At 39.9% G+C, this 27,148-nt stretch overlaps 1 protein-coding gene across 1 annotated transcript; it reads left to right on the top strand.

The window, feature by feature from the left end:
• TBX19 (T-box transcription factor 19) lies at positions 1-26,715 on the top strand. Its single transcript, XM_040229926.1, has 8 exons — positions 1-197; positions 8,704-8,968; positions 10,771-10,905; positions 13,930-13,991; positions 15,348-15,409; positions 20,720-20,911; positions 23,160-23,295; positions 26,430-26,715. Exons 1-8 carry the CDS (start codon positions 1-3, stop codon positions 26,713-26,715), a joined length of 1,335 nt encoding a protein of 444 aa, XP_040085860.1.
• The last annotated feature ends 433 nt before the right edge of the window (positions 26,716-27,148 follow it).

The raw sequence follows: 27,148 nt of genomic DNA, 5'->3' as shown, positions 1-27,148 counted from the left end.
ATGAGTGAGTTGGACACTCAGAAGACCTGTGATGGAACTGTTTCTCGTCTGCTCAATGTGGTGGAAAGTGAGCTTCAGGCAGGGAGGGAAAAAGGAGACCCTACAGAGAAGCAACTTCAGATCATTCTGGAGGATGCCCCTCTCTGGCAGAGGTTCAAGGAAGTCACTAACGAAATGATCGTGACCAAGAACGGCAGGTGAGATTATCTGTGGCTCTACTTGGGCTGGCGGGGCTTGGCAAGGGAGGCAAGGCCCCTCGAACATAGAAAAGGCTGCAGCTCTTCACTCAGAGGTAGCGGGGTCTGATTAAACACTCCCGAGGACAGTCTCCTACGGCTTTCCTCCAGCCAACTTAATTAATTTCTCTGAGATCGTCAGAGAAGTGGAGGATGAAGCCACCTGTTTTGCCTGCATTTTAAATGAAGAAATACTTTGAAATTACTGTAAAGGGGGGCATGTCCTGTGGGTTTGGGAAATGACCTCAAATGTCAGAAAATAATGTTAATTTTTGACTGACTGTACATCCTGGGGGCTTCCCTGGTGGCTCAGATGGTAGCAGATTACTGTTCTTTGAACCCCAATTCCATTCAGATAAGATAAAAATAAAAGGCAACTTTATCTGGAAGCTGGGTGATTTTGTCTGAAGTATAGCAAACTTGTGAGACATTACTGACAAGCTGAAGATTCAGAGGCTAAAAGGCAAATTTAATCTCATTTCCTATTACTACACTTGCTTCTTCTTGTGTGTTTGTGGTGAGTGTTCATTTGAAACTGTGTGTGTTTGTGACAGTATGAAAGCCATTGGAGTAATAGTTAATGAACCCATAATATACTGACTGAGAAAAGAGAAGATGCCTTCTGTTTTTTCATTGCAACAAATTAGGGATTAACAGAAATGGAGTCTCTGTTGGCATTTCTTGGATTATATTAAATCTATTTCTGCCAAGTGACTGTCTAAGGTAATATTAGAGGTTTCTGTTTAGTAAAGGGGATAAAAATATTTAGAAAGAAAGTATTGTTCCCAAGCTTGGCCAAACAGCTCTCAATATTAATGTGATACTGATCTTTCTGTTCACATGGTCAAAAAAGTACATTGAAAGGTATTTTCAATATGGTTAGTTTCAGCACAATCTCAAAGATTGTGACTTTTGAGAGAAATTTTGCTTTCCAATGAGAGAAAAGTCCAAGCTAGCTGAAATTCTGGCAGGCTTTTGTCCTTGTGAAAAGCACTTTCATTTCTGACTTCTCACTTTTCCATTTCTGAATAAAATGCATGGCATAGAGAATGAACCATTCTATCTGGGAAAATTATGAACTTGAGTGTTGTGTGACATTACAGTGCTTCGTAAATAAAAATTGTTCTAGAGATAATGGCCTTTCAATAAATTGTGATTACTAATAGTAGCAAGAATATCAATCTTGCTTGATGCTTATATTTTCTCTCTCTAAATGGGTCCCATATTTATTTCATATATAGAATTTGTTATTTTTAATAATTTTAATTGTAATTTCACCTCTTCTTACTCTTGATCTGTATTGACGCATTATATTCTGTAAAAAGAAATAGAAAACATGTTTGTAGTTTCAAAGAATTATCCCCAATTCCTAAAACTGGATATACTTTCTTTCCTTTTAAAGATGAGTGATGATACAATTTAAAAAGTTTTATGATGTCTGATGACAGGTAGACCTTTCTGTTTATTATTCTTTTAGTTTCACTAATACTTAGCCTCATACTATTTATTTGGCTGTCAAAGTGGTCATATATGATATTAAAATAAGTATAATCATCAAGTGAAAATGTAGTCCATATATTTGAATGAGGAATAAATAAAAAATTTGAAAACCATTATAAGATTCAACTTAATAATATGTCATATTGGTATGTTCTTTTACAATTTTAGAAGAGCATTCTCTTGCCTTTCTGCACCTATATAATTTTCTCCATATTTAAAGTTGAGAAGTCTTCACATGTTTAAAGTCATTAACTATGTGAAAATTATTCTCTGAAGAAAAAGTCTAATTATGATTAATGTGATTATTCTTATTTTCTGTGGAGGTCCTGCTGACATTTTACCTCCTCAGTGAATTAAATCTTTTCTTAGGATCTCTGAACCCCTCCTGGTCAAGATTTTGCCAGGAGATAGTTCCCTTTGTATTTCAGATAAAGAAGGGAAGACAAATCTCTAAGAAATGAATGCAGTTGGTAATGAATGAGTGCGATCTGGAATTACTCTCAGTCTGTTTAGTTTCTCAGAATAAACTGTTAACAACACTTTCCTGCTCTTGATATAGGCACATCTTTCTTGTTTTGCTGTCCTTTTTATTCTCCTCTTCGTCTCTCTTTTCCCTCTTTTTTTCTCCTTGTATCACTCCTTTTGACCCATTTTCCTCTGTCAGTAGACCCACAATGTCTCCTCCAGATGCCCCAACCTTACCTTTCATACCAACTCCTGAGCCTAAGGCAGATGGAACTGTGGCCCTTCTCTGGAAAGAAGAACATTCTTGGTAGTTAATACCCAGTCTTGGCCCTTTTCCTTCATGTTACCCTCCTGCGCCTGTAGTCAGTTAACTTTCTGACTTTTCTAAATCTTTAATGGGGTTAATCAGATATCTCCTGTACTCTTGAGCATAATTGTCCTCTGTAATAGCAAATTTTAAAATAGCATAGATAGGATGATGAATGAAAAGACTCATTTTCAAATGAGCATCTATTTATATGCATAAATAGGAGGCTTGCTTCTGACATTGATCAGAAGTGATAGAGATTTTCCCTGAAAAACAGTGAATTATCCTCAGAAACTGGGATTATGATGGTTCTTCATTCCTTCCTCTCTTGTCCCTTCCTCGTGCTGTTTTACTGTTTCTTTTCTCTCTCCTCTCTTTTCTTCCCCTCCTTTTTTATTGAAAATGCTTAGTTATCGATATTCAATAGCCTTTCAGACATAACAATAACAATTATAATACCTCCTTAGAGCTAATTTGAATCATCTCTAGTGCATCAGCTTGTAAATACTTCCTTTCATTTCCATCCTTTAAGCTAGGAACTTGTATTTTAGGTTGCACAAAAAGATTTATTTCAGATTTCAGTGGCAAATAAGTGAAATCTCTTGTAACTTTTGTTTTCTCTACAGTAACATATTTGCCTTAGAGGGGAAAGCTATATTCCATGTGTGTTTCCATGCAGTTGAATAATTTGATTTCATTCAGATTAAATTTGCCTTGAGAAGATTTTAATAAATCGGAAGAATTTCTGATGTAATTGGTGTATCCATTTGTTATCATAAAATGTTAGGATCACTAAGTTGAACTTCCCAGTGATTTAGAGATGTTGGTTCGGTGAGCTAATGCTCATAGTGGGAGGCAACGAGGGCCCTGAAGGTATAGTGGTGCAAGAGGAGAGAAAACCAATGTTGCACATCAGGAAAAAATTTTCCATGTCCCTGTAGTCTATGGAGATTTTTCTCTGAAGTTTACAATTGCAGTTTATGAGGATCATATGTTTTTGTGTGATCTGCTTCTAACCAGGCTACTTTGGTTACTTGCTCCTTATCTCATCTTCACATAAGTCTAAACATCTATGCCCCATGTGTCTGCATAAACACACACTCCAAAACCCTGATGAATGCTTTATGATTATTAAAATTCTGTGGGGGGAAAGAGAGAGAGTTTACTTCCTGAATTTTGCCTTTAACCATCTCTGCTGTTTCCCCACCTAGAAAATCTGCCTTGTCTGCTCTCTTTCTTCCTATAGATCTCAGTCCTCACAGCCTCTTTCAGCAGTGCTGGCTCTCAAGATCCCCTGTAAGATAAATAAAAACTGAGAAACTAGCCTCATAGCTAAACAATACAGAGTTCATGGCCAATCCTAAGCATGTATGGTTCCTCAAGCATGGTTTTGGGCAGTGCTTATATTCCCTACTACATTTGCTTCTCTCTCTCTGATATAGGGATTGGTTTTGGGAAGATTCCTTGGGGAAGGAAATGGCAATCCACTCCAGTGCTATTGCCTGGAAAATCCTATGGACAGAGGAGCCTGGTAGGCTACAGTCCATGGGGTCGCAAAGAGTCGGACACGACTGAGCGACTTCACGTTTACATATTTCTCAGCTTCTCAAAGATTCTTGGCCATCTCTGTGGTTAGCCATAGAGATGGAAGAAAAGGGAGAAAAAGTTTCCCTTGGAAGAAAAGGGAGAAAAGATCAAAGAAGTGCAGCTCATCCCTGAAAACAGCTTGGTCATGAGTGTTGCCCACAAGTAGAGAGATATCACATCCCAGTCCTTGTGAGGCTAGAGAAAGAGGCAGAGGAAAGCAGGAGGTGCTGAACTTGGTTTGCAGTCAGGGTGGCTTCAAGTGCTAGTTATAAGACTTTGGGCAAGTTGACATTTATTTACATTGGTGACATTTATGACATTATTGATATAAAGCAGATAAAAATACATGGCATATCAGTTCATTTCTGTAGTGATAAGAAAGAAAAATAATGATAAAATTCTCAGCAAATGAAGTATTAGAGATTAAAGCAACAAATGGTCCTACCATGTTTTACATGTGTTCTTCTAAGAACCAGGATGCTTCTTTACTTTTTTACTTTTTCATTTACTTTTTTTGTTAACAGCTTTATTGTGATAATTTACATACTATACAATCCAAAAAACTTGTTTAAAGTATACCATAATGTCTTCATGGTTCATCTGTGTTGTAGCATTTTTATTGACAAATAACATTTCACTGTATAAAATATACTTCATTTTATTTATTCACTCATCAGTGGACATGTGGGTTGTTTCCAATTTTCAACTGTAATGAATAATGCCACTATGAATGTCTGTATATAAGTTTTTATGTGGGTGTATGTTATGTTTTCATTCAGTTCAGTTCAGTTCATTTCAGTCGCTCAGTTGTGTCTGACTCTTTGCGACCCCGTGAATCGCAGCATGCCAGGCTTCCCTGTCCATCACCAACTCCCAGAGTTCACTCAGACTCGCATCCATCGAGTCAGTGATGCCATCCAGCCATCTCATTCTCTGTCCTCCCCCTCAACATTCAGAAGATGAAGATCATGGCATCTGGTCCCATCACTTCATGGGAAATAGATGGGGAAACAGTGGAAACAGTGTCAGACTTTATTTTGGGGGGCTCCAAAATCACTGCAGATGGTGATTGCACCCATGAAATTAAAAGATGTTTACTCCTTGGAAGAAAAGTTATGACAAACCTAGATAGCATATTGAAAAGCAGAGACCTTACTTTGCCAACAAAGGTCCGTCTTGTCAAGTCTATGGTTTTTCCAGTGGTCATTATGGATGGGAAAGTTGGACTGTGAAGAAAGCTGAGTGCTGAAGAATTGATGCTTTTGAACTGTGGTATTGGAGAAGACTCTTGAGAGTCCCTTGGACTGCAAGGAGATCCAACCAGTCCATTCTGAAGGAGATCAGTCCTGGGTGTTTTTTGGAAGGACTGATGTTGAAGCTGTAACTCCAGTACTTTGGCCACCTCATGCGAAGAGTTGACTCATTGGAAAAGACTTTGATGTTGGGAGGGATTGGGGGCAGGAGGAGAAGGGGACGACAGAGGATGAGATGGCTGGATGGCATCACTGACTTGAAAATTCTGAAAGAGATGGAAATACCAGACCACCTGACCTGCCTCTTGAGAAACCTATATGCAGGTCAGGAAGCAACAGTTAGAACTGGACATGGAACAACAGACTGGTTCCAAATAGGAAAAGGAGTACGTCAAGGCTGTATATTGTCACCCTGCTTATTTAACTTATATGGAGAAATGCTGGGCTGGGAGAAGCACAAGCTGGAATCAAGATTGTCAGGAGAAATATCAATAACCTCAGATATGCAGATGACACTACCCTTATGGCAGAAAGTGAAGAAGAACTTAAAAGCCTCTTGATGAAAGTGAAAGTGGAGAGTGGAAAAGTTGGCTTACTCATGCACGTAACACTTAGGCATGGAATTGCAGGGTCATATGGTAACTCTGTATTTTAACTTGTTAGAGGAATTGCAAGACTCACTTTCTTTCCAGAGTGGCTGGTCCATTGTATATTCCACCAGCAATGTATGAGTGTTCCAATTTCTCCACATCCTCACCTATGCTTGTTGTTATTCACCTTTATTATTATTATTATTATTATTATTATTATTATTATTATAGCCATCTAGTGAGTATGAGGAATGATTTCAAATGTAGGTTATAGTTCAGTTTGTTAGGTGTCAGCTCCCACTCTTCCTGAATACATGGACTTAAGTTCGTTTACTTAAACTCACCAAGCTTCATTTTCATTATCTTACTTACCCAGCCTCTAGTACTCAAAGGTACTATCTATTTACTATCTATTAAATGCTTGCTAGGAGCCATACCGGGGTATAAACCTTGGTTGGTGTAAACTCCCCCAGGTTCTTTGTATTTTGCCATGAGTTTTGAAGTGGTCTCTAAAGCAGGGCATTTAGAAAAGAGGGGCTGCTGAAAACAGATCCCCGTTATTCATACACAGCTGGAGGACTAAGTTGGAAGAGAACCCAGCAAAGGAGTTGGAAGGAAGTATTGATGAGGTGATGAGCCAAGTGGAAAAATATCCTGTCTGTCCAGAGTATTCAGGGAGCCCATGTAATTTAAGCTCAAAAGACTGAGGAGCCTGGATGGCTTGAGTCCATCTCTAGATCCAGCCCTTGTTATCTGTTGGTCAATTTCACTTTCCATATGTGACAGTTCTTATTGTACCTCATTTCAAAACTAGGCACTACTGGGCACAGGAGGATTCTCTTGGTGACCCTCCAGTCCCTCATCTATACCCATTATGCTTTTAATATTTCCATACCTGGCATCCTTGGACTCCTTCTTTTAGCAATGGACATACTCAGTTTCCCTCTTTTTATTCTCTTCCCAACCTTAGTAGAAGCACAAATCCTCCAAGTGACTCCCCTTACTCCCTTGGATGTCTCCTTAGTTGCTATCTTAAAAGCTAAAGATACCCTAGACCAGGACATTTTAAGCTTTAAAGTTCTGGTGACTTAACTGGAGATTTTGAAAAGCACAGATTTTGATTGTATATGTCTGGAGTTTGATCTGAGCTGCTGCATTTCTGATTACTGCTGCTGCTGAGTCATGAACCCACTCTGAGTAGCAAGTATTTGGACCCTAGTTTGTTAGCTTCTCAACTTGGGGATTCAGATTTTCAAAGATGTATTGACAAATAAGATAGCTTCTGGGGCAATCGGGAGGTGGTAAGGGTGTCTGTATGGCAACTAGGTCTTTTGAGGAGATTGGAGCAACTTAGAGAGCTTGGTGAAGGAGAAATAAGCTAAAGAGAACCGAAGCCAGGTGAGATGGCTTCTCCAAATATTTGTGAGAGTAAGCTTGCTGGTATTTTCTTGGAGCTTAGGAGCTGCTGCTGCAGCTGTTTAGGCTCTAACTCATGTCCAGCTCTTTCAGGGCCCTGTGGACTGTAGCCAACTAGGCTCCTCTGGCCGTGGGATTTCCCAGGCAAGAATATTGGAGTGGGTTGCCATTTTCTTCTCCAGGGGATCTTCCCAACCCAGGGATCAAACCCATGTCTCCTGCATTGGCAGGCAGATTCTTTACCACCGAGCCACCTGGGAATCCCCCAGAGGGAGAAGGACCAACAAACCCAGATCATCATGTCTCAAAGTATACATCTTCCTTTAAAAAAAATTGTATTTATTTTTGGCAGCACTGGGTCTTTGTTGCTGCGTGCAGGTTTTCTCTTGTGGTGAGTTGGAGCTTCTCTCTAGTTGTGGTTTGAGGGCTCTATAGCATGCAGGCTTCAGTAGCTGGGGCTCATGGGCCTAGTTGCCCTATAGCATGTGGAATCTTCCAAGACCAGGGATTGAACCCATGTCCCCTGCATTGGCAGGCAGATTCTTAGCCACTGGACCACCAGGGAAGTCCTCAAAGTGTATTTCTTGAACACGAATTCCCACAAGATGCTCAGTGAGGAGATGGTTGCACTGGTACACAAGTGCAGAATGCAGAACCCCTCTTCCCTTCTCAAAGTGCACACAGGGGAATTAAAGCCTCTGACAACTCCTGCAGGGAAGGAACTGGTCTAAATATGTGGAGTCAAGGGTCCCCTTCACTGCCTTTACCACAAACCATGTTTTCTGTATTAACACTGTTACTATTATTTAGAACTGTTTGGTGATACAGAGAAGGCCTGCTCTGTGGCAATAGTGTGAAAACCTGATGTATGCTGAGAGAAAACCTTTGAAGGAAGCTCTGTGAAGACGTGGTACCTGCCTGTCTATAATACCTCAAGTTTCAGGAGGAATTTCATTCTAGTCAAATGGCTAGATCATTGATTTTCAGACTTTAAAACAGAACACAACATTTAAAAGTAAAACCTCAATATACACGTGTTCCCCATCCTGAAACCTCCTCCCTCCTCCCTCCCCGTACCATCCCTCTGGGTCATCTTACCTCCAGTTAAAATAAACAAACTTATATTAAAAAAACCCTCAATATAAAATGCATTGGTAAAGAGAGGCTTGGCTGACTTCGAGGCTGCTGGCCTGGCCCCTCTTTATTTGGCTTCCCCCTGTGCATTTTCTGCACCACCAGAGCCCTCCAAGGACAGTCTTCTCTGAGCAGAAAGAGGACTGGACAACTAGAGAGATGTTCCTAACATTCTAATATCCTTCTTGTGGCTCAATTTCTGCCTTTTCTTTTAGACGGATGTTCCCAGTCCTAAAGATTAGCATCACAGGGCTGGACCCCAATGCCATGTACTCACTCCTTCTGGACTTTGTCCCAACGGACAGTCATCGCTGGAAGTACGTCAATGGAGAATGGGTGCCTGCAGGCAAGCCAGAGGTCTCCAGCCACAGCTGTGTCTACATCCACCCAGACTCCCCCAACTTCGGTGCCCATTGGATGAAGGCACCCATCTCCTTCAGCAAAGTGAAGCTGACCAATAAGCTCAACGGAGGTGGGCAGGTATGCTCAGTAGCATGGCCACCCGGCTGCCCCCCAACACCCATCAAGAAATATCAAGGGTGCATTTAGGCAATTAGGGGGTCCTCACCGACCTCTTCTCTCACAGAAGCCAATTATTCCCTGGAGTCCAAATGTGAACAGGAATAAACAGCTCTTAATTGGTGCTTTCAGTTTTTAATGGACTTCCTGATGTTAAGAGAGAGTGAGAGAGTGCAGTAGTTTACTTAATCATCAGGGGCCTTTCAGAGTTTTGCCTTGTGTGAGGTGCTTTTTACCAAGCCTGGGAGGAGGGAGATGTTTGTGGGTACCAGGGTTTTATTATTCCCTCTCCTTTTTTTTTTTTTTTTGGCATCTTAATAAAAAGCTGCTCCTAAATGAAATAATTGCTCCCTTTACTTGGGCATTATGATAATTATCAATAGAATATTGAATCAGCTTTGGGTTTTCAGAAAAAGAATCCAAACAAACCTTAAATAAAGAGGGTTTTATTTAAGGTCTCCAATTAGAGTAAACAAGATTTTGAGGCTTTTTACTCTTTTGTTTTCTCTGGTAGGATTGTGCATACTAGTGTGCTGTTCAAGGTTGTTATTTGCTTTATACAATGTAGACTGTTTGGGGGGATTAGACCCAGTTGGGGAAAGAGGTCTTATTCCCCCAGATTTCACTTTGGTCAGTCTCATAAGCCCTTAGACGTTTCACCCCTTCTCTGATCTCTGTGCTTATCCAGCTGGGATGTAGGGGTTCTTGTTTTAAGAATGGTAAGTCATTTTCCTAAGTCTCTGCAATATTCAGAAGTTTCCAGTTCTTTATTGAATCAGGAAATTGAAAAGTAAACTATTATTCTCTCCCAGTTTTCACAACAGGAGACTTTCAATAAACCTTTGATTTGAATCACAAAGAGTGGATGTTATATAACCAGCAGATGTCAGCTATCATTACTTTTTAGGTAATTCAGCCCTTTGTCAGGATTTTGAGACAATTAGGAATTCTTACTAGGGGGCTTCCATGGTGGCTCAGATGGTAAAGAATCTTCCTGCGATTCAGAAGACCCAGGTTTGATCCCTGGATCAGGAAGATCCCCTGGAGAAGGGAATGGCAACCTTTCCAGTATTATTGCCTGGAGAATTCCATGGACAGAGGAGCTTGGTGGGCTAGATTGGTTGCAAAGATTCAGACATGACTGAGCTACTAACACACTTTTTTTTTTAATTTTAATTTTTACTTTATTTTACTTTACAATACTGTATTGGTTTTGCCATACATTGACATGAATCCACCACGGGTGTACATGAGTTCCCAAACATGAACCCCCCTCCCACCTCCCACCCTATATCATCTCTCTGGATCATTCCCGTGCACCAGCCCCAAGCATCCTGTATCCTGCATCGAACATAGACTGGCACTTTCTCATAGGAAGAAAAATAGTATGTTTTAACAGACCAAAATTCATATCGTTGTGCTGAAAACAGGAGGCAAAAAAAAGGAAGCCAGGATTTTGGCAGAACACCGAACACCCTTTAGACCAGCTCTTCTCTGGCAACCCACCCTTCACCCTCTTATGTGTGTATGTGCCTAGTCACCCTCATAAGCAGCTCCAAAGTTATTCTCCTTAAGAGTTTCTAAAAAAGTCTCCCTTCAATGATTTCTCAGAGAGACAGTGGCAGCTCAGACAACTGGGGATCGATGTGTGTAGGCCTAAATGAGGTGGGTGTTAACCTCAGGGCTAATTAGAGCTGCTGGCTCATCTGTAACCTGTGATACCCCAGGCTTTGTGTGTTCTCTCTCTTCTTCCACCTAAACAGATAATGTTGAATTCTCTGCATAAATATGAACCCCAGGTTCACATAGTGCGTGTTGGAGACGCCCATCGCATGGTGATGAACTGCTCCTTCCCTGAAACCCAGTTCATAGCTGTGACTGCCTATCAGAACGAGGAGGTGAGCGTGTGTGTGTATGTGTGTGTGAATGTCACCTGGGGGAGTGTAGTGGGACTAGGGGGTGGTGCTTTTATTGCTATGACCAAACTTGGATCAAAGGTAGGTTTTCTAACATTCAGATACACTCAGATAGACTTGGTAGAGACAAAGTTAAACAGTGTGGTAATCACTTTCCACCTCCTTCTCCCTGCTTGCCAAAGCTCCACCAGTGTTTCTTCTCCTGGTGCCAATAAGGCACAGTGGTGTATTGTAATACAACCAGCAGAAGTGCAGCAGTCTTTGTTTCCAGGCCCTGGACCTGACAAAGCTAGGCGTCTCTCCTGCTCTAGAGCAAGTCTGTGGGAATTGATCCAACCGTGCACCCTCTTTGGGTTTGCGTTATACTATCTGTCCCACTTGTTAGCTCTTTTGGGGCCATATGTAGAGCTTTTCCTGCCTAACTTGGGCCACTCTAATGGTTACAGCTGAGGAGCCAGCATCTGGCCTCTGTAAACTCTGTGGGAGCAACATTTTTTTTTGGTTCATCCACATACTATAGGAGTTTCCAGGACTGCTGGTCTCCAGGATACCTGATCGGTTGGATTCTTTTTTGCTTAAACTTTAAAAGATTATTAAAAATTGAAGTATAGTTGCTTTACAATGTTTTTATTTTCTGCTGTACAGTAAAGTGATTCAGTTATACATAGATATATACATATTCTCTTTTTATGTTCTTTTTTTATGGTTTATCTCAGAATATTGAATATAGTTCCCCATTCTGTACAGAAGGATCTTGCTGCTTTTCCATTCTGTGTATTTAATAGTTTGCATTTAAGCCTAAACTCCCAGTTCATCTCCCCTCCACCCTTAAAAATTTTTAAATGGTAATAATACATGTTTATTAAAAAAACTTCACATGATAAACAAATAGTATGGAAGTATATACAATGAAATGAAAAGTTAGAGGCAAATTTTTACTCTTTCCCTATTTTGTGAATCCTACACCCCAGGGACACTACAAATAATAGCGTAGAGTGTGCTTTTTTCCCACGCATATTCTGTTCATTTATAAATATGCACAGTGTATAGATTTCCTTACACAAATTGGCTCATGTTCATAATAGTATGCAATTTCTCCCCACCCCCTATATTTAAGAGTACATTATGAGTATCTTTCTATGTAAATTGGATTAGGATTTATCTCCTTTTCTGAAATTATTGCAGAGGATACACTATATTTCAGGCAATCAGTTTCCCACCTAAATGACGTTTAGGCCATTTCCAGTTGTTTTATTTTCTATGATAAATAATACTGCAAAGAATATTCAGCACTCAGAAATGGAATTGTTCTGTCAAGGAGAGTGTATGTTTAGAACTGTGATAGACAAAGCCCCGTTGCCTCCCTCCAAAGAGCGTATCCATTTGTAATTCCCACACCAGTCTCAACACTGGTGATTACGTACATTTTCAGCTTTGATAATTCAATAGGGTAGGAAAAATGGTATCTTACTGTTGCTTTAATTTGCATTTCTTTATTTGGAAGCTTTATAAGATTTTTAGGCTCCCATCCAGCTAACTGAGTCAGAATCTCCAGGGAGAATACCCAGAATCCAGTTTTAATAGTCTTATTAAAGGATTCCGATGATCATCCAGGTTTGGAAACTACTGCCTTAGTGCCTACAGATGATGTGCAGGGAAATGTAATTTCTTTTATTTTTTATTTTTTTTTATTTTTTTATTTTTGTGTAATTTCTTTTCTATAGCTAATCTGGCCTCTCAGCTGAACCCTTTAGCAGGTCAGTGGAAAGAAAAATTAACCAAATATCTGAAAATTTAAACAGGCCCTCAAATACTGTTCGGTTTTTATAGGCTGACACATTTTGTTTCTCAGATTGCCTTTCATCCCCTTTGTAGGGGATGGCCTGTAGGATGGCCTCTGGGTTTATGAAGGGAGAGTGGGCTTTTGCAACTTTGGAAAGTGAGGGGGAGTTGGGGGCCACATCCTGGCCTCCTCTGTTCTCTGGATAATGTCCCTTATTCACTGACATGCTGCCTGCTCTCTTAGTCCATGGCAGGTAGAACCTGTCATCTCGTTGCCCTCTGGCTAAGTGCTCAGATTTTCCTGGACACATGCTGGAGGTTTCCCTCTGAACTAGCAGCAAGGCTAAGGCTATGTTTTCAACAGGCTACTAGCCTGATGCTGTAATTCTGGTCTTGGACATGCCCCAAGGGAATCAAACCTGGGAAACTCTAACCTCGGAGCCTCTGTCTCCTGACAAGGTGTCTCTGCCAATGTAAATGCACCCTGAGAGTGGGTACAGGGGTGGATGAGGGAGCCAAAAATCTTCTTTTATTCAGCAAATATTTGTTGGGTATTACTACAGGCTGGATGTTTTCCTACATGCTGGTAATGCTGCACTGTACTCAAGGCACTTGCATCCCGGTGAGAAGAGATGAAAATGATAAATATATATTTGGCCAGATGGCTCTGAAGGAAAATGAAGTAGGCTAAGCCTAGGGGAGATAAAGGGTGAAAGTAGGTGGAATTGATAGTTTGTGTGTGTGTGTGTGTGTAAACATGGCCCAAAGGGTAAGTGATTATTTAAGAGGTCAGGGAGTTGATTCTAGTCTGTACTTGAGAGTCTAGAGACAGGTGTTCATCAGTATACTCTCCTTTGTGTCCCAGTGACTAGAAAAGTAACTGACAGATGGTGGGTGTTCAATTACTGTTGAAAAAAATGAATGAATAATAGAATAAATGCTAGATTTAGCACATCAGGTTTGTGCAATTTTGTTGCTTTATCGTTTCTTTGCTCACTTTATACTGCATTTGCCATTTTCACCATATGTGACAATAAAGTGTTTCTTGTTGGACAGTGCAATAGTGATTTTGTGCAGAAGGAAGCAAAGAAACATGGAGAGGGAGAAAAAAAAGAGAGAGGAGAATTATTCTGATTTCACAGAAATTCACAGGTGAAGATAAAGTGTTCTGTTCCCCACGCATATTCTACTTTCACTAACACTTCTTATCTTTGTAAATACAAGATAACAGCTCTCAAAATCAAGTACAACCCTTTTGCCAAAGCCTTCTTGGATGCTAAGGAAAGGTGAGTAGAGAAATTTCAGGGAAATCTTATGATCTTTGCAAATATGAAGTTTATAATAATCTTGGAAGGAACCATTTGCATTACCTTTGATAGAAACATGTTTTTAATATTTAATTCAGTGTCCCACAAAATCAGCAAGATAAAACAAATGTATAATTACTTGTCATTTATAATGGGGGTCCAGGAGAACCTGGGGCTTCCCAGGTGGCTCAGTGTTAAATAATTCGCCTGCCAATGCAGGAAGTGTGATTTGATCCCTGAGTCAGGAAGACTCCCTGGAGAAGGAAATGACAACCGACTCCAGCATTCTTGCATGGGAAATCCCATGTGCAGAGGAGCCTCGTGGGCTACAGTCCATGGGGTCACGAGGAGTTGGACATAGCAGCTAAACAACAGGAGGACCTGGAACTGGCCATGTTTTATCTGCCCTGTCTTATGATAGATTCTTAAAAGTAATATAATAACAGTAAAAAAAAAAAACTAAGTGATTTAAATTTTAAATAATTCAATCTTCCTTTACCGCAGTTGTCTGAGTAGTACGATTTCAATAAATTTTTTAAAGCTAGATTTCACCTAGGAAAGGTGAGTAATTCATAAACGTGAGAGGCTCATGTCTTTCAGAAGTTGGAGACTTCTGGGGGTTGTGAATGATTTCCTTTGAAGTGTTGGGATTTTGTTGTTTCTGTTTCAAATCTTTACACTAATTCCTATAACTTTCTAATCTTTCTTTTTCATCATAAAGGCTCTATACTAATGGACAGGTATTTATAATAATGTGTCACAGGGGTCTGCCCTGTCAATATTTGACTTAATTTTGATGATGTAGAAGAAATACCTTTTTTCAGATAAGAAAAGTCATATAATAAAAATATTTAGGACTTAGAGAGAGAGAGATCCTGGCTTTGAGTCCTGGCTTTACCATTTCCTGACTTGCATAAGTCAATTTGCTTTTCTGGGACCCACTTTCTAAATCTGTGAAAGCATGTAGAAATATTCTAGCATAGGATAATTGGTGGACTGCGCCCTGAAGTTCTATGCAAATCTTAGCTGCTGTAATCATTGCTTGAATTTTGGCAAGCAGAAACACTAACCACAAATCAGTAAGATCAAGCTACACAGTGATAGGTGTAGATAAGGTAAATTGGATTGACTATAAAGTTGCAATTCAAAGAGCAATTGCACAAAAACATAAAGTAGGAGGAGAATGGGGGAAAGATAGTAGTTTGAGGGGAAAAAAGTGTTTGATTTTCTTAGTTGAAGAAATTTATTGCTCTCCAAAGACAATCTTGGGTGTACTTGATGCTGGATGTGAATGGTAAGCTGGACAGCTATGGTGCACTTTCATTGCTCTTTCAGGAACCACCTCAAGGATATTCCAGAAGCTATGTCTGAAAGCCAGCATGTGACCTATTCTCACTGTGAGTTGGGTGAACCCTGGATAGGAGGGGCCTGGGGCTACACTAGGAGCATCTCCACCATGCTCAGACTTTTTACCTGTCATGACTGCTACAGGCTTGTTTCCAATATTCTATCAAGACTCAACAGTTATTTCTTCCACTCAAGACAAGTATATGCCCTTTTAAGAATTCCCAGAGAGAACCACTGCTCCTGGGGGAGTGTACACAAATCCAAGGCAGGAGAGAAAAATGGAAATAGTGGATTTCTTTGACTCCCATTTTTGTGTCAGGGAAGCTAAAGAGCTCATAAAAGTGCATTCTGGTTATAGGTTCTACCCTGATACTCCACTCCTGCTTCGGGGTTTCCTTGTTCTTAGTACTTTCTGGTTTTTAAGTTTATCACCATTGCCACGCCTCAGAAAGGCCACAGCTTTGCACGTGAAGAAACTTCTGTATTTGTTGACTGGAAAACTACAGTATTAGTGGAGTCATATACCTGGAATTCTGCAGGTAGACTGGATGTACCTGATAGGGTGCCACCCTCTCCATGTCTCAGAACAGAGAGGAGGCTCCACAGTGGAGTAAGTCCTCTAAAGCTGCGGCAGTAATCCAGGGTCAGGAGTATCAGTGTCTGAGATACCCTTTCATTTAGAGAATAATGGTTTGCTAAGATCCCTTCTGCAGTTTTCCAGCTATGAAATTCTTTACTCCCTCCTTCCCCTAAAGTTCGATGCATTTTTCATTGCAGAAGTGGCAGTATAACCACATAAAGAGAAACAACTCTCAGAAAATAACTTTAAAAAAACCTTTCCTTAGAAGTCTTTTTTTCCCCTTTGTCTAGTTACCATCTGTCACCATACAAAGTTATTACAATATTATTGACTATATTCCCCATACTGCACATTTCATCCTCATGACTCATTTGTGACTGGAATTTCGTACTTCTTAATCTCCCTCACCTATTTATTTCCTCCTCACCATCTGTTAACTACTTCTTTGTTCTCTTTGTCTATGAGTCTGTTCTGTTTTGTTATATTCGTTCATGCGGCTTGTTTTTAGATTCCATGTATAAGTGAAATCATATGGTATTTATCTTTTTTTACCTGACTTATTTCACTTAGTATACTTAGTATAATATACCCTCTAAGTCCATCCATGATTTTGAAAATGGCGTGATTATTTTTTATGGCTGAATAATATTCCATTGTATGTGTGTGTATATATATACCTTCTTTATTCATTTATCTCTTGGTGGTCACTTGATTTGCTTCATTTCCTTGGCTATTGTAAGTAGTGCTGCAATGTTACTTTTTGTTTTGCTTTGTAACTTTCTTTTTGTGGTGTTGTTGTCTGGTTTTGGTATCATGGTGATGCTGGCCTCATAGAATGCATTCAGAAGCATTCCTTCCTCTTCAGTTTTTGGGATAGTTTGAGAGGATAGATGTTTACTTCTTAAAACATTTGGTAGAATTCAACTTTTGTTTGTTGGGAGTTTTTTGATTACTGATTAAATTTCATTATTGGTAATCAATTTGTTCATATTTTCTATTTTTTTCCTGATTCAGTTGTGGGAGATGGTACATTTCTAACAATTTATCCGGGAAAAGCACTTTTTAACTGACCTGGAATGAAAAGCTATTTTGTACAGGATAGCATTACATGTGGAAGCACACCATTTCAAGTTCATGTGTTGCAACCTTCTCAGTAAACATCCTTATATGTGGCAAACTTCATGAATAAAAGTCTGGTTCTGCCTGGCTTTGCTTACTGAGCACCTGAATCTTGAGTCTGTCATTCAGATATCGATCCCTTGTACCACATGTCTATATAACAAAGAGAAAATGAAGATAACAGAATGATTTATTGAGAATGACTGACCTACATTTTGTAATATGAATTCTGTACAATTTGTTTTGCTTAATACTTAAAAAGTATTAAGCAAATGATTTTAATAAAAGTTCTATTTCCATATCACAAAAGCCTTGGTGACAATCCCTAGTCAATATTCTTAAGGAACATTTCTGGTTCTGTCTGAATCTTTATCTGTGGGCCCCTCAGTTGAGAGATGGTTGGCCAAAGGATGTGCTTCTTTTTCTAGGGCCTCTCTGTCCTTTCCCGTGAATTCACTTGAAGTAAAGCCTTTTCCTCATAATACTTACTACATTTTTTATTGTGGCTTAAAACCACAATATAAAATGCACCTTCACAAGAATTGTATGTATAGTACAATATTGTCAATCACATGCACATTTTGGTGCAAAAGATTCCCAGAACCACCTGCTTGCCCCCTCCACCCCAATTCTTGCATGTTAAAACTACATATACTCACCAAACTTCATCTCTTCACATCTCCCTCTCCACAAAGCCGTTGGTCACCACTGTTCTACTCTATACCTCTATATCCATAGCCTTTAGATACCTAGTATGAGGAATCATGCTAGGTATATATATTTTATGACTGGATGCTTCTGCTTATCCTAAGGTTCCTCAAGGCTCACCCATATAGTACCATACGACAGGATTTCCTTCTTTTTCAGGATGAAATAATATTCACTTGCATGTATATACCAAATTTGTCTATCCCATAATCTGTTGATGGTCATTTAGATTGCTTACACCTCTTGGCAACTGTGAATAATGCTGCAGTGAACATAAATGTGCAAATGTCTTTAATTCTCCTGGATATACAGCCAGAAATGGAATTGGTGGATTATGAAGTACTTCTTTTCTAATTTTTTAAGGAAACTCCATAGTGTTTTCCATGCCAGTTGCACCATTTTACATCCCCATGAACAATTCACAAGCGTTCCAATTTCTCCACATTCTCACCAACACTTATTATATCCTAATCTTTTTTGGATAATGGCCATCCTAATAGTATGAGGTGATATCTTGTTTTGATTTGTGTTTTGCTAATGAATAGTGATGTTGAACATCTTTTCATATACATATTGGCTTTTTGTATATCTTTGAAGAAATGTCTGTTCAAGTCCTTTGCTTGTTTTAATTAGGATTTTTGTTGTTTTATTATTGAGTTATAAGAGATCTTTACATATTCTAGATGCTAATCCCTTTTATAGTTTTATAGTTTGCCAATATTCTCTTCCATCCTATAGATTTCCCTTTCACTCTGTTGATTGTTTCTTTTGCTGTGTAGAAGTTTTAAAATTTGAAGTAGTTTGCCTATTTTTTGCTTTTGTTGTCTGTGCTTTTGGTGTCATATCTAAGAAATCTTCACCAAATCCAATTTCATGAAGTTTTCCCCTGCATTTCTTATAGGAGTTTTATAGGTCTTACATTTATTTATTTATTTAAAGTTAAAAATTTTATATGGTGTAATACGAGTTTTATTCTTTTGCATGTGGATATCCAGTTTTCCTAATACTGTTCGCTGAAGAGACTATCCTTACCCCATTGTGTAGTCATGGCACGCTTGTTGAAGATTATTTGACCATATAAGTGGAGTTTGTCTACAGGCTGTCTTTTCTTCCATTGGTCTATATGTCTTTATGCCAGCACCATACTAATTAGGGGGCTTCCGAGGTGGTTCAGCGGTAAACTATCTGCCTGCCAGTGCAGGAGACACAGGAGATTGAGTTTGATCCGTGGTCAGGAAGATCCCCTGAAATCGAAAATGGCAACCCACTCCAGTATTCTTGCCTGGAAAATTCCATGGACAGAGGAGCCTGGCAGGCTACAGTCCATGGGGTTGCAAAGAGTCAGACACAAATGGGCAACTGAGTACCTACTATTTACTGTATTGTAGCTTTATAATGCGTTTGAAATCAGGAACTATGAGGCCTCCAGCTTTATTTTTGTTTCTCAGGATTGTTCTATTTGGAATTCTTTGAGAATCTATATGAATTTTAGTATTGCTTTACGTTTCTGACAAAAGTGTCTTATGGATTTTTGATAGAGATTTCTTTGGAGAGTATGAACATTTTAATAATATTAAGCCTTTCAATCCATGAACATAGGATGTCTTTCCATTTATTTATATCTTCTTTAATTTCTTTCATCTATATTTTATAGTTTTCAGTGTACAAGTCTTTGCCATGTACGTATATTTTGTTCCAAGGTGCTTTATTAATTGTGGTGCTATTCTAAATTGGATTGTTTTCTTAGTTACTTTTTGGATTGTTCATTGTTAGTGTATAGAAATGCAACTGATTTTTGTGTGTTGATTTTGTATCCTACAACTGCTGAATTTGTTTATTATAAAAGTTTTTTGGAATATTTAGAGTTTTCTAGATATAAGATTGTGCCATCTATGAACAGAGATTTTATTTCTTCATTTCTAATTTGGATGCCTTTTCTTTCTTTCTTTTTCTTTATTCCTAATTTCTCTGACTAGGGCTTCTAGTACGATGCTGAATGGAAGTGGTAAGAGTGGATATTCTTGTCCTGCTCATGATCTTGGAGGAAAAGCTTTCAGTTTTTTACCATAGAGTATGGTGGTGAAATGGCAACCCACTCCAGTGTTCTTGCCTGGAGAATCCCAGGGATGGGGCAGCCTGGTGGGGTGCCATCTATGAGGTCACACAGAGTCAGACATGACTGAAGTGACTTAGCAGCAGCAGCGTGGTGTTAACTATGGGCTTGTCCTATATGGCCTTTATTATGTTGAGACAATTTTCTTGTATTTTTTGTTGAATGTTTTTATTATGATAGGGTATTAAATTTTGTCATATACTTTTCCCGCATCAGTTGAGATGGTCTTTCACAAACACATTTCTGTGAAATATTTTGCAGTTTTCCAAAATGTTTTGCAAGATTCTTATCAAGTTGTGCTAGCCATCTCTCTCTCTTTTTCCCTTCAAAATCCTCTTTGTTGGGTGGTGATGGGAGGCATCATGTCTCCTCTTGCTTGGAGTGAGAACTAAAGATATTTTCTCACTTGGCATAAACAGGGAGGGCTCTATTCTTTCTGGGTAACCAAATTAAACATTCTCTAGTAGCTATTAATCAATGATTAACATATCATCTGACATCTCCTTCTTGGACTGACTTTTAATCCAATTAAGTCAGAAGCAACTTAACTTTTGTATTTTCTATTAACTTATACATTCAAATAATATTTTATATAGCTGTGATTCCAGCATTTCTTAAGAGATTTTCCAAACTTGATAGGACCTGTCATCCACCTCCAAAGAAGCCAACTTTGCTGCTAATGTGGAAGGGGAGTAGCAGCAGAGGTGGTAGTATCTAACTCCACACAGGTAGACATTGTCATTCACACAGAAATATAACTATGCAAAGTGGCGGGTAACCTGATTTTTGGTGTGGAAGTTCACAGAGTCTTCCTCTGTGTCTTCCTCTTATCTCTTCCAGTGGGAGGCTGGATCTTTTCCAATCCGGATGGAGTGTGCTCTGCAGGAAACACCAATTACCAGTATACTACTCCTTTGCCTCTGTCTGCTCCCCACACCCACCATGGCTGTGAGCACTATCCTGGCATCCGAGGACACCACCGGCAGGCTCCCTACCCTTCTGTGTACATGCATAGAAATCATTCTCCCTCAGGTGTGTGATTCTGCTAACAATACCCTTGGGGGGTGTGGATGGTGGTAAGAAGTAGATAAACAACTAGTAGAAGTAAATATCTGAAGATAGAATCCATCTTATCTAATATATGTAATATTATTATATAGTAAAATTTTGATGTTTTATATACTAATAGTTGACTCTATCATTATAGCATTATTAATGTTTTATAATTATTTCAAATAATTACAAAAGCTGAGAGACAACCAGTCTCCCAATTTCTAATGGGTGTGAAAGTCCTCCTCCCAGGGCACTGGTGTACTAAGCAGTTTCAGGCTGCATCTCTAAAAGTCAAGTTAAGTCATGGAGTTCTGAGACCCTCAGCTCATTGCCCTCACATGACTGTTTTCTACAGTTGTAATACATGGCTCAGTCCAGAAAATATTGGGCCCAGTATTGAAGAGCCATTAGGAAGTTTTGAGAAGCTAGCTCACTCTACATCCAGGCTTTGGTCTGATTCAGCAAATATTTATCAAGGGTTGACTTTGTGCCAGGTTTTGTCCATGAACAAAACAGATTACAGCACCAATCATCTCACAGAGATTCTATTCTCATATGGGGACACTAACACTAAATGAAACAAGTAAAGTTCATGGTATGGGAGATAGAGGAGTGTGTTAGGATACCAGCCTCAGGGACATCCCGAGCTTTGTACCTGCAGATGACTTTGCCGGTCATCAGCTACCTGTCCCTGTGCTCCATCGCTGGCTACTCCCAGCAACCTTGAAGCAAGCTGCTTCCAGGAAGGGAGAAAATGGAGCTTAATGATATCAGAAACTGAGCAGGGTTCTCATTTACTTCTTGATTCTTTCCTGGGGTCAGCACACAAAACACATCTGAGCATTTGCTATGCACCAGGCACTCTCCTAGGCAGGGGGGTAAGGAAGGTGATTAAGGTTTAATTTATTCCCTGGAGGATCTCAGGGTTATGCAAATACATATAATTAATCCTAATACAGTACAGTGAGAGCTCTAATGTGGTCCTCAGACCTGTAGCATTCCCCGGGAACTTGTTAGAAATGTAGACGCTCAGGTTCTCCTTCTGAAAGAGTTTGCAGTTTAACAAAATCCCCAGGCGATTCTTATGCACATTAAAGTTAGAGAAACAAACAAACAAAAACAAAACAAAACAAAACAAAAAAACAAACAAAAAAATAAAGTTAGAGAAACATTCTATAAAGCACACAAGCCGTGGTGCTATGGGAATGAAAGAAAAGGGCAGCTAGGCTTAATGCTTAAGTTGAGATTTGAAGAATGAATAGAAAAGGATAAAGGTTGGAGGGGGCAGGGGTGAAAGATGGATGACATGGGACACAGGCAGAAGTGAAGGGCATTCCATGTGAGAGAGTGGTATGACCAAAGGTAAAGAAGGAGGAGAGAACCTAGGTTATCTGGGAATGGTTTGGGAAAAGAGAGGAGAAGGAGGGAGGCAATGTGGTGGATGCAGGAGTTGAGGCTGAGGGCCACACCATGAAAAGGAGTGACTTGGCCAGGGATGCACATGAAATCCTCTTCCTATCTTTCCCCTCCTTCCTTCCCTTCTTCCTCTCTATTATTTATGCACTATTTGTGCAAATGAAGATTCAAATACATAGAAGACACTATTCCTGAAATGTTTAAATCTCCCTGGGGTTGCTGAGAAAAATAGGTCCTGATCCTCAGAAATTTCATCTGAAGCACCGGTGGCCTTAGGCTTGTTTTGAGGGGATGATGACATGGCCCATTTCAAAGGTGATGTAAGCATGGTGACCTGAGTTAGATCTGTGTCAAAAAGGGAAAATCATCCCACCTGTCTGAGCCTCATCTATAAAATGGAGATGAGAAGTTGTTATAAAGATTAAAAGATGAACAGTACATGACCCAGCTGGTAAAGAATCTGCCTGCAATGCAGGAGACCTGGGTTGGGAAGATCCTCTGGAGAAGGGAAACACTACCCACTCCAATATTCTGGCCTGGAGAATTCCATGGACTGTATAGTTCATTGGATTGCAAAGAGTTGGACATGACTGAGAAACTTTCACTTTCAGTATGTGGTTGACATATGGTTGACATTCAATAAACTTCAATAACCTAAGTTCCTCCCTCCTGTTTCCTTCAGAAAGTATCAACACACGGTTGGCACGTGTGGCACAAGCTGTGGTTGTATTTTGACCTAGGATAATGTCATTGGTCACTGTCTTTATAGTTTCTATGCTTCATAAATTGAACTATTGTTATTTCCCCAAAGTGAATTTGATAGAAAACTCCAGCAATAATCTGCAAGTTTTCTCTGGAACTGACAATTGGACTTCCTTATCCTCCACACCCCACGCCAGCATCCTGTCTGTACCCCACACCAGCGGACCAGTCAATCCAGGGCCTAGGTAAGACCAACACAAGCAACTTGCTCATTATTCTTGGAGGTTTACTTTTTAGCATGGGGCCTCAAATTCATATTTTTTTCCTGGGGTGCCTTGGTCTAAGCTTTTGTCCTGAATTCTAAACCACTCTGCCTCCAATGCGGGAAACCTGGGTTCGATCCCTGGGTCGGGAAGATCCCCTGGAGAAGGAAATGGCAACCCACTCCAGTATTCTTGCCTGGAGAATCCCATGGACAGAGGAGCTTGGTAGGCTACAGTCCATGGGGTCACAAAGAGTCAGATGAGTGACTTCACTCAAGAAGTGAAAATAACAAGGTCAACTCTTCACCCCTGGAAAAAGTGGTGAGAAAGCTCTACTCAGTCATGTACTCTTTTCATTTGTAACTTTGGTATCTTTTTAAGAGGGAAAAGATATTGTGGCCTGAGATTGTTTATCTCAAGTCAGGAAGAAATTCTGTGAACAATGGTGGTAGCAAATAAATATTGAACATCAGGGAATTAAAAGGGAAAAGTGTAAATATGCACTGAACCCTCAAGACCCTTGATTGTCTATATCCTCACAAGCTATTCATTCTAACAGGTGGACAGATTTTGGGCCCCTGGGCCTCAACCCAGGCAATAGGGCTGAGAGGATCTTGTAGGACCCATGGCATGACTCTTATACCAGAGACCAGCATTCAGTTCTGACTTTTGGAAATCAGTGTGACGAGTAGAAAGGAAAGGGGCCTGGAATCTGCCAAATGTGGCCTTCAGTCCCAGTTTCACTTCTTATTGACTCTGTGACTTTTAGGAAATTTTCTTAGCCTCACTAAGCTTAAACTTTCTTATCTGTAACATGGCAATAATATGAGCCACTCTGTAGAGTTATGGGGAACACCAAAATTAAAAAGAGCATAATATGTACTATAAGCAATAACATTGTATCAATGTATACATGTCCTGTTAAGTTCAACTTAATTAGGCAGAGTTTTGAGAAGGTCCAAAAAGCAATTCAAGATTAAAAGATGTCCTATCTTTTTTGGGGGGAGATGTTAGATGACTTATGACTTGCAGGTCTAAAAACGTTTGAGGGTCATAGAACTGTGATTCACATCAATGCTCCTCACTCTTTAATGTGCATTAGAATCACCTTGGATGTTGTTCAACTGCACAATCTGATTAATAGGTCTGGGTTAAGGCCCAAGATTCTGCATTTTTAACAAGCTTCCAGGTCTTGCTGTAAACTATGATCTTGATTTTGATGTTGATGTTGCTATGGCCCTTGAGCAATCTAGTGCTGTGCTGTTAAGGCAACAGCTCCCAACTGCCTTTGGCTCCTGGACTCTTGTAATGCAACTGGTCCAAACTGAGATGGGCTGTAACACACAGAATGTTAAAGACAGTAGATAATAAAGAATAAATTCTTAATAATTGTTTATACTGATGCATGTCAAAATGATAATATTTTAAATATTTTCAGTTACATAAAATATTATGAATAATAAGTTCATTTGTTTCTTTTTATTCTTTTCTCAAGTGTGGTGTCTCGAAAATTTAGCCTCATATTTGTGGCTCACATTTTATTTCTGTTGGACAGTGCTTGACTAGAAGACCTCAGGGAAATGCATTTATTTGTGCTGTGTGGGAAGTGAGGGAAAGAGTGTCCTTGAAGCTATTAGATAAATAACTATGTGCCAAGTTCTATACTAGATCCTTTATGTAAGTCATTTATAGGATTCAAAGACATCCATGAGGCTGCTTTTGAAATTCCTATTTTCCTGATGGAGAAACTAAATCTCAGAGGCACTAAAAACTACCTGAATCTAAGACAGTAAATAAAGTAACTCAGAGCCCATGGTTTTTGAATCAGTCCAGGAAGCATCAGAAAGGGGCTCTGACTGTTATTGTAGAAGAATTTCTTTTGAAAACTGGGGAATTGGGGACAGAATCCCAGCAAGCTGAGCTGGCTAAAAAGCCCAACAACCCCCCATGGCCTATCTAGGTTTCTGCAGGTTTCATATGGTCCAATGAGGTCTGTGAATCTGAAATATGGCAGAGTGCAGGGTGGCATTTCTACCTCTGGTTTCATCAGTGGCATGTTTAACCCATTGCTGACTCTAAATATTTTTCTAGAGAAAAGCAAAATGTGTTCAGTACTGTCATTGGGTAATGAGCCTATTATCAAGCAAAGTAGGGACTCTGAAAAGTGATGATGAAAATACTGGAAGTTATTTGGCCTGTGTTGACTGCAGTCATTTTAATCCAGGTTCTATGTTAAGGTGCAAAATTGGCTGTACATCACAGTCCACAGGAAAGCTTTAAAAAATTCTGATACTACATGCCAGACTAATTAGATCAGAATCTCTGGGGGTAGAAGCCATGTGTCAGTAGTGTTTTTAATTTGCTAAATGATTTCAATGTACCAGTCAAGTTCGTGACCCAGTGATGTAGGATAGAAAAGTCTAAGAATGTGGTCCAGTTCACCGCCTTTCTGCCAGGGACCAGAACTGACAGGTAGAAACCTGGAATGAAAGAATTAATTATAACAATCACCATTTACTGAGTGCTGTGTTTTGGATTTCATGTACTCATTTTCTTATTCAATCCTCATAAAAATATTTAGTAAGATATGTTTAATTATCACTCCAAATCTTGAAGCTAAGGAAACTGAGGCTTATCTATTAAATAATTTGTACAAAGTCACAGAGCTAATAAGCTGTAATGCTAGGATTTAAACCTAGATTTTCTGTCCTGATTATCAGGCCACATCACCTCTCTTGGCCAGTGAGAGATCTTACTCACAGATTATACTACCCAATTAGCCTCCTTTCAACTCCCCTGCACATTTACTCAGGTAGCAAGGGAAGCCTAGAGAAATAAAATGCTGTGTTAAAACTAAACAACTTGCTAGAGGCAAGGGCCAGCATCAAAATGCATTTCTCAGGACACCTAATTGTATGCTTATTCTACTACATCTTGCTGCTTCTCTGCAGAAATGGGACCAGTGTGTGTCAGAGCTGGAAATAAAGCCATGACTAGATACTGTCTTTCTAACTTGTGTCTCTCTCAGCACTGTGTATGTGCTAATCAGAAGGCAATCCTGTCTGGGACTATCATCACCATTCTCTCTCTCTCTCTCTCTGTGTGTGTTTCTGCAGCCCATACCCATGCCTGTGGACCATCAACAACAGTGGCGGGGGCCCTGCTGGGTCGGGCTCAGAGGTGCATGCCAACTCCCCGGGAGCATTTCTCCTGGGTAACCCAGCTGTGACTTCACCTGTCTCCACCCAGACACCCACTTCGGTTAGTGTGGAGGTTCTGGGGGAGCCTTCGCTGACCAGCATCGCCATGTCCACCTGGACAGCAGTGGCTTCACATTCCTTTACAGGCTGGGGTAGCCCAGGTAGGGGTGGGCACCATTCTCCCTCCTCACTGCATAGTTAAGCAGGATCCTAGTGAAGGTGTCAGTAGAGAATCTGCTAGATGTAGAGCTCTTAGAAGAATCACCTACTGATCCCAGTGAGTCAGACTGCAGAGTCTCCCCACCCAATGAGGTGGATTGTAGCAGAAGCCTCCTAGGAAACGGTTTGGTTTAGATGACGCTAATTTTGTCACCTGCATCTCTCTACCATTTTCTCTTTGTGCTCCCATTTTTTTCTGCAGCTTATCCATGCCATGCTTAGGCAACAAAAGTTCGTTGAGTACCTTCCTTGTGCCCTGACCCTTACTCTCAAATGATTCTAGAAGGCTGCCCCTCCTGTTCTGTGGACATAGTGTAAAGCTGGTAAGTGAGCTCAAAATTTACCTAGCCTAAGGCTACTGCTTTATAACTTTGTACAGTCCTAAAGGTACGTGTAGCCACAGAGCTTCTGCTTTG

Source organism: Oryx dammah, unplaced genomic scaffold (assembly GCF_014754425.2).
Source record: "Oryx dammah isolate SB20612 unplaced genomic scaffold, SCBI_Odam_1.1 HiC_scaffold_28, whole genome shotgun sequence".
NCBI lineage: Eukaryota > Metazoa > Chordata > Mammalia > Artiodactyla > Bovidae > Oryx > Oryx dammah.
Note: the sequence above shows the minus strand (reverse complement) of the source record. Positions and strands in the feature narration are given on the sequence as shown.